Raw genomic sequence first — 7898 nt, 5'->3', positions numbered from 1 at the left:
TCCCGCCCGCCCCCCTCGTTGTCTCGACTTCCGCGTCGATTGCACAGCCAAACGCGCTCGGCAGAGTCGTGCCTCACCCTCGCAGCCGGTACGCACCCATGTCGCCTCCCCCCCCCCCTCCCGCACACACACACACACAGGCATGCGCACGCGTGCTCCCCTCTGCTCCTTTGCCATCTCCCCACCTCTGGGTCCACTTGCATCCCTTTGCCCTCCTCTGTGCTCCTTTCGCCGAGACGCATGTCTGAGCTGTAGACCGCTCTTCTGGCCGGCACAGGCCGGCGAAGAGGTCAGCGAGCCCATGATGCAAGAAAAGCCACAGCGCAAGGCAGAGCGGAGAGGCAAAAAGAGACAAGGAGAGGTCGAGAGAAGGAGAGGTCGAGAGAAGGAGAAAGAGAGAGAGGGAGACAGAAAGAGAGGCCGAATGGGCGGGGGGCAGATATGGTACACGGGCAGCCCCGACACCTGGAGGGCCCCTTCGCGTGCAGGGCCCGTCCAGGTGCCGAATCCGAAAGTTGGCCCAACCCGGCCCAGCGCCATGTCAACTCCCCACAGAAATAAGATCACCCACAGGCTCCCTTCCGTGGACAGAATGGAGGAGCTGACACGGGGGGTGGAGTGTGTGTGTGTCCCCCGTCCTGCCGGCAGGACGGGGATCTGCGATTTTTCGCCATTTCCCGTGCTCACTTCCTTTTTTCACTTTTCTGTCCACACTTCCGGTCCGGGTGGTCTTTTTTCAGCAGCTGTAAATGACATTTTCTAACCGTTGAACAAAATCCTACGTTGGTATTCCCCCTTCCTTGGCCTGTATGGCCCATCCTTTTGCTCCTTCTCCCCCTTTCGCTGTTCATCGATCTACTTGTTCCCTGGGGGCGCCCAGGTCGCGCCCCGCCTCCCTCTCTTGGCGCACCCTTGGTTAGTCCGTTTTCTTTCGGGCTTCTCGTGTGCGTACATACCTCTCTCTCTCTCTCTCTCCCTCTCCCTTTTCTCCCCTTTTCTCCCCCCTCCCCCCGCCCACACACCTTGGCCCTCCTGGGGCCCTGTCTTGCCATATACCATCTCGGCTCCTGAGCCCTCCCTCTCTCAGGAGGGGAGGGGGCTCTGTCCTTCCCCGAGCCATCAGCCGACTCCTGTCCATCGGTCAAGGCTTCTTCCTGTGTAGCCTCTCCTCTCACCCAAGCCCATGCTCAACCCATTTGTCCCGCCCCGGTGGTCACTTTCGCCGGCCCCATTTTGTCAGTCGTGCCAAAGGTGCGCCATCTTACGGGGCCCCTCCTTCTTTTGCTGGCCCGCGCGCTCGCGCGCGCGCGCGCGAAGCCACTGCTCTCCCCTTCTGCCCAATCGATGACGCGGGCAAGTCCACATCCGTGCCTCCTGTCCTGCTAACTAAGGCCCCCCCTTTCCGTCGGCCCAATCTCCCAGAATAAGTGGGGCCTTTGCTTTGGACGCACGGGTCCCAAAAAGATGAAGGACGACACCATGCCCAGCAAGAAGGACTCCAACTCGCTGGTGAAGGAAAAGCCCACCGCCACGGCCACCAGGAGTGGCGCCAAAAGTCAGCAGGATCGGTCAACTCCGCGCAAGCAGTCTAGCAAGCAGCACCACCCCCCGACTCCGGCCGTGCGGACAACCCGGCCCCCTCAGGTGCTGGATAGCCCGGACTCTGGCTCGCCGCCGTCCCAGCACCCGAACCAGAAGGAGTTGGACCGCAAGCTCCGGCATCGTGAAGTGTGTCGTCGGTACGTATCCCCCCCCCCCCCCTCCCCCGTTCCACATTGGTTGTCTGGTCCTGTGTTGGTGTACAGCCCAATGTTTGGAGTGTAAGGAGAGGAGGAGGAGGCCGAAGGACAGGGGGGTGAGAGAGAGATAGAGGGGGGGGGGGGGGTAGGATGACGGTTGTCCGGTAAGGATCTGGACTTGCTTATAGGGTGCTTCCCAATGAGTTATTCCTGTCTCTCCTCCTGTCTTTCTCCCGAGGACTCTGTGTGCCTTTCGACGCACAGGGGGTCCCAGCCAGCTCTCCCGTCACCGAGGCCCCCCCCCCCCCCGCCCCCCTTTGCGCCCACCCCCGAGTCTACTCCCGTGTTCGGGCCGGAGTTTCAACATGCCAACGCAGATGCCTGGGCCCCTGGCTGGGGTGGGTGCGCGGCACCCGCCGCAGGTTGTGCAAACCAAGGGGGAACACGGGCAAGAAACAGAGCACAGATGCCCTGCACCCCCCCCCCCCCCCCCCTCCCCCCCCAGGGCGGCGTCGAGGATCACAAAATGCCCTGGCGAACCACATAGTCTCACAGACCATTGACACTCCATTTATCCTCTTCTCCCCCCCCCCTCTCTCTCTCCTCCCCCTTCTATCCGCCGTTCCCATCACACAGCTCACGCAAGAAGCAGGCCGCTGTGTACACCGCACTGGCCGATTCCAATGCCGACTTGCGCGGTGAATGCGATGACCTGGTGGAACAGCTCCAGGAGGAGTTTGCCGCCATCCAGGACCTTGAGCACCAAGCCTCATTGGCCGGCATGCCGATTGAAACGCTGATCGGCAACATGCAGGGGCTGGCTTCCTCCATTGGTGGCATGGCATTGTCTGCTTCCGTCATCGACGGCGAGGGTGTCTTCTCTGTCCCCCAGCTCCTGCCTTCTCAGCCGCTCCAGCAGTCCGCGGCATCTGACACGGGAATTGTCAGCCCGCGGAACTCGACGTCCGAGGAAAACCTGATCGCCGCGGCCACGGTGCTGGCACACGGCGACCGCCGTGGATCACGCTCTCCGCGTGCTCAGCCCTTGGCGGCGCCCCCCAAGCAGAAGCCCAAGCCCAAGCAGACAGCTCCTCCTTCATCCAAGACGACAACCAAGAAGGAGCCCGTCAAGCACCAGCCGCACGAGGCGCCACTGCCACCGCCGACACGGCAGCAGCAGCAGCAGCAGCAGCCGTACCAGCAGCAGAAGCAGCAAATGGCACCACAGCGCCAGCGGCAGACAAGTCCGAAGCAACGTCCAGCCCCGAGACTTGCTCCGACCCCGGTGAGTGCTGGTCGGTCTCCAGCTGTCGCTTCACCGACTGCCACGCCGATGCGCACCCCTGCGGCCACCCGCTCCCACCCAGCACCTCAGCCAATCGCTGCGGCGCACATGTTTGCCGGCAACTTTGATTTGCCTGACCAGCAACAGCGGCAGATGCAATCACAGCCGGCACACTCCCACCACCACCACCACCAGCAGCAGCACCAGCACCAGCACCAGCAGCAGCAGCAGCAGCAGCAGCAGCAGCAGCAGCAACATCGCCAACAGCAGCAGCCGCACCAGCACCAGCACCAGCAGCAGCACCAGCAACAGCACCAGCAGCAACACGCGGCATTGGAGCAGGCCCATCGGCAGCGCATGCACGAGCACCAACAGGCCCAGGCATACCAACACTTCTATGCTCAACAGCAGCAGCTGATGCAAATGCAGGCAGTGCAGGCGGCGCAGGCAGCGCAGCTCAGCACCGGGGGCCTTCCCGCGGCTGAGCAGCCCTATCACCTGCCGCAGCAGCATCCCCTGCCGCCAACTGATGCCCAGTCGCATTTTTACCATGTGGTTCCGATGATTGCACCCTCCCCTGCGGGCGCCAATGGCAGCACCAGCGCCAGCTCAACTCCTCCCATCCCTCTCGACAGCAGCAGCCATCGACTGACCGCCGGCAGCCCCCTCCCCGGCGGTCGGTCCTCGGGGGATTCGACCGTTGAGCCAAAGCTGGATGCCGCTCATCTGACCCACATTCTTCTCTCTGCAGGGCTCCTTCGCCCACCAGCTGGCGGGACTGCCGCGAATGCCGACCATGGCGTGGCTTCTCCCCGGACGGGTGTGCTCTCCCCCTCTCCCTCCTCCCCCCCTTCCCTCGCCTCTCCTGCATTGTCACACGGCGACTCTCCTCGCCTGCTTGACCGCCTGCCGTCGCTTGCGGCCGCGGCCGCGGCTGCCACAGCCTCCACTGGTCTCTCCCCGGAGCTGGCTGCCCTTCGTTTGCTGATGAGCGCGCACCCGGATCTGGCGGCGCTAGTGACCACCACTGTGGCTGATGCGGCGGCAGCTCGGCCGGGGGCCCTCGTCAACGGTAGCGAGCCTCCTCCACCCACCCGCGTCACCACATCGGGCTCCACTGGTATGTGTCCCTCTCTCTCCCTCCTGCGTGTGTGCTGTCTGGCGTGAGTATAAGAGTGCAAGTCATTGCCGCCTAGCGTGTAGCCCGACTCGTGTGTTTTGTGGCCCCCTTCCTCGTCCCATCTTTCCCCTCCCCCTCTGCACCCCCGCCCGTCATCTGGCTGCAAGGGGTGGGATTAGAAGAACGGGGCAATATGTCTCCCCCTCGGGCGCCTTCTATCTCTCTGTGTCTGTGTGTGTTGGCCCGGGGTTTTTTCCCTCCTGCACTGTCAGCGCCCTTATCCGCGCCTGTCCTGTTGTCCACTTCTTCTTCTCCTCCTTTCAGTCGGGGTGTCGTGAACGCATACTTTTTCACTCGAATAATTATGTCCTGTTCCTTCGCACCTTTCCCCCCCCCCCCCTCCCATCTCCCCCTTTTTCCTTGTCTCTCATGTGTTTCACTTTGCGGTCCGCCCTCTCTGTCCTTTTGATTGGTGTGCATGTGTGCTTGTGAATGTGTATGTGTATCTGTGTGCATGTGTGTGAGTGAGTGAGTGAGTGAGTGAGTGAGTGAGTGAGTGAGTGAGTGAGTGTGTGTGTGTGTGTGTGTGTGTGTGTGTGTGTGTGTGTGTGTGTGTGCAAACATGTCCCTCTCTCATATGCCTTCCCGTCCGCTCTTCGAGTGGGTGTGCCTTGTCGTGCGAAGCTCTCCCTGATCACATTCAGGCTCTCGGACGTGGTGTGTTTCCTGTTTGGTGACCATGCACCCATTTCAGGGACAATTCTCCCACGGGCAAAAGAAAAAGGGCGCAGAGAGCCGGAAGGAGGGGCGAGGGGAGGACCGCTTTTGGGGCTCCAAAGGTGCCTTTCCAAGTGAGTGGGCGAATCGTGAACAGTAGTGAAGGTCATGCCGAGCGTGGATGTATGTGTGTATGTGTGTGAGAGAGAAGAGAGAGGGCTTGGCAAAAAAAAGAAAAAAACGAAACCCCCTATCTATACCCCGTCCACTGTAGCTGCCATTTTTAAGTCCAGCGCCCCGGCCGGGCCTCCCATCTTTGCCGATGCATCCTCCCTAACTGTCTGCATGTGCCCCCTCCCCCCCCCCCTCTCTCCCCCCGAGCATGCTCCTTCACCACAGGACATTCACTCTACCGCGGCCAAAGCTGGCTCCCTGTCGCCGCGGAAGCGCCCCCGCGCGGCAGCCGAGGACAGTGCTCTTGTCAGCGAGAAGGTCCATTTGCGAATGCCGAAGCAGGATGACTCGCTCCCGTCGGTGTCCAGCTCGGCATCCCCACAAGTATCCCCTCGGGAAGTGACACATCCAACCACTGGGATGCCGCTTACTCCGCCACCCATGTCGCCGTCTGCCTCGATCCTGGGCGCGGCAGCGAACCATGCCAGCCCGCAGCCGGCATACTCGTCCTTCATATCCTCCGCTCAATCTGCCGATACCATCTCGCCCAAGTCCCCAAACAGTTGTGCGTGCCTTCTCCCGAGGGGGGCGGCCATTTGCCTCGGCCCTTTCTCGGCCACCCCCACCCCCCACCTAGCCACCGATCCCTGCGGCCCCGCGTGTTTGCCTCCTTCTTCCCTCCGTCTTTCCTGCACGGGGGCACGCGCGCGTGCACGTCACCCCGACCGCTCCCACGCGGATGCAGGACGCATCTTCGCCCCCCCCTCCCTCCCTCCCTCCCTCCCTCCCGCCTCGTGCTGCCCACTCATCCAGTTTGACTTTTGGACCCATTCCCTCGCCTCGCCTGGCCCATTATATCGGGCTTCAAAGTCCCTGAGGACACGAAGAAGATCTCACCCGGTCGCCAGGGCTCCATGGACGTGACTACCTTCTCGGAGGCCCACTCCCCGGGTTTGGGCACGCGAAATGACAGCCCCTCCTCCTCGCCACTGGGTGATACCATTGTCAGAGGGGCGGACAAGAAATCCAAGCTCCTGGGTGCCGGCTCAGAGGTTGGCCCTGCTAGGCCGCATGTGGTTGCCATTCCCGCGTCCAAAGATCGTCACCTGCACTCCTCCCTCCTCGAGGACACCGGAAAGAAAACCCACTGAGGGCAGGGAGATATCTCCTCGCGAAGTGCACACACGCACACACACAGATGGATGGATGTCTGCACGACGCGCGCTAGCCGAGAAGATGCCAAGTACAGCTACCCATGGACAAGGGGAGATCAAATGACCCGGCGAGGGGGGGGGGGGGGGGGGGCTGAGCCTCGCGACAAGAGAGCGATCTTGCTCGTGCGGTGCCGAAGCCCATGTTCCCGGGCCTGATCCAACAGACAGTGGGGCCCTGCGCAAATTCGTGGTCATCTCCGCGGGGCCGGGTGTGTATCCGCTTGCTCCCTCTCCCTCTGGGGAGGGGGGGGGGGGGGGGGGGGGGGCGCGGAGTCATGAGTGTTGCCATTTCTCCTCGCTCACCCCCCCCCCACCCCCACCCCCGAAGACAGGCCATGTTCGTCGAGATTGTGTCCCCGGCTTTCTCCCCTCTTTTCCCGGCCCCAGCCCTCATTCTCCCATGTCTCCCCTCTTCACACTCGCTCGGCCCCCTGAAATACACCGTGCGCACTTTTCCACCTGGAGTACACTACCCCCCATTCCCTTGGCGTGCGAGGTGGGGATGGCCGTGGCAACTCCACGCGGGAAATGCAGTTCTCGCATTGCGCTTCACTTTTCTCGGTGCCCTGGCGCCGCTTGCTACGGTCGTCCATCTCTTGGGAACTAATTGGCATGCGACATAATGCACAGGGGCTGGCTCGGGGAAGGTTCGTCGACGATGCCATCGGCGCGCACAGACGGGGCTGAGCCTGGGGGGGGGGGGAGGTACGCGCACGAAATGGGCAGAGGGGGAAGCGGCAGGACGAGAAATGGGCACTGGCAGACACACCTCATCCTGGCGGAGATACGGAGAGACAGGGAGCGCCCAGGAAAGCGCGCGAAAAAGCATATGGCTTTGTCTGGGAGAGGTCGCGTGGCCCATGTATGCGAGCAGAAAAGCAGGGCGAAGGGGACTGGGCAGGGGCGAAGTAGGGGCGTGCTGGCAACGAGACCGAGCTATTGTGTGAGTGTGAGTGTGTGTGTGTGAGTGTGTGTGTGAGTGTGTGTGTGTGAGTGTGTGAGTGTGTGTGTGTGTGAGTGTGTGTGAGTGTGTGTGTGTGTGTGATTGTATGTCTGATTGAGTGGGCGTGTAGGCCCATGAGCGTGTGTGAGTGTGTGTGCGCGTGCGTGCGCGAGGGGAGGCGGGCACACTACGAGGCAACAGGTCCGGGAAAAAGCCACCACAGCCCCCCGCCGATCCAGCGTTCTTCGGTTCGCTGGATCTGTGGTTTAATATTCCGAGCGACCCACGGGCAACGCGACACGGCTCTCGTTGGATGGTCTCTCGTCGGGGTAAGTGGCGCTCACGATGAGGGGCTCACACGCGCGATCGCACAGGAAAAGATCCCGGATGAACCCAAGCACGCGAGAGTGCTTATGACCCTGATATCATGTGGTTTTGATCGGAGGACAGATGTCTGTCGATCACGCTCTCGATAAATTAACTGGGCCCGAGTTAGAGACCTCCCCGGGGGGATAGCTTTCGGGGCCAGGTGTCTGGGCCAGCCCCTTCCCCCCCTTGCCGAGAACAGGACCAGTTGGCCAACAACCCGGCATATAGGCGACTCTTTCCTCCCGACCTGTAACATGGAAAGTACGCTTGGCCCGCGGGCCGTTCGGTACCCAGGACATCGTCAGGTTTATGGGTGCAGTGCGGGGGGGGGGGGGGG

At 62.1% G+C, this 7898-nt stretch overlaps 2 protein-coding genes across 2 annotated transcripts; both read left to right on the top strand.

The window, feature by feature from the left end:
* Window positions 1-4482, top strand: H696_01557 (hypothetical protein; the record flags this gene model as incomplete). The annotated part of the gene is made up of 7 exons (XM_009495458.1): window positions 1-88; window positions 881-944; window positions 1241-1251; window positions 1423-1739; window positions 2376-3844; window positions 3968-4144; window positions 4469-4482. Exons 4-7 carry the CDS (start codon window positions 1465-1467, stop codon window positions 4480-4482), a joined length of 1935 nt encoding a protein of 644 aa, XP_009493733.1. The 5' UTR covers window positions 1-88; window positions 881-944; window positions 1241-1251; window positions 1423-1464.
* A 994-nt stretch (window positions 4483-5476) lies between these two features.
* On the top strand, window positions 5477-6186 carry H696_01556 (hypothetical protein; the record flags this gene model as incomplete). Its single annotated transcript, XM_009495457.1, has 2 exons — window positions 5477-5600; window positions 5906-6186. The coding sequence occupies 2 exons, from the start codon at window positions 5477-5479 to the stop codon at window positions 6184-6186; spliced, it is 405 nt and encodes a 134-aa protein (XP_009493732.1).
* Between the last annotated feature and the right edge of the window lie 1712 nt (window positions 6187-7898).

This window comes from Fonticula alba, assembly GCF_000388065.1.
Source record: "Fonticula alba strain ATCC 38817 unplaced genomic scaffold supercont2.2, whole genome shotgun sequence".
Classification (NCBI taxonomy): domain Eukaryota; order Rotosphaerida; family Fonticulaceae; genus Fonticula; species Fonticula alba.
The sequence above is the reverse complement of the archived record's forward strand: the minus strand, read 5'-3'. Positions and strand labels throughout refer to the sequence as shown.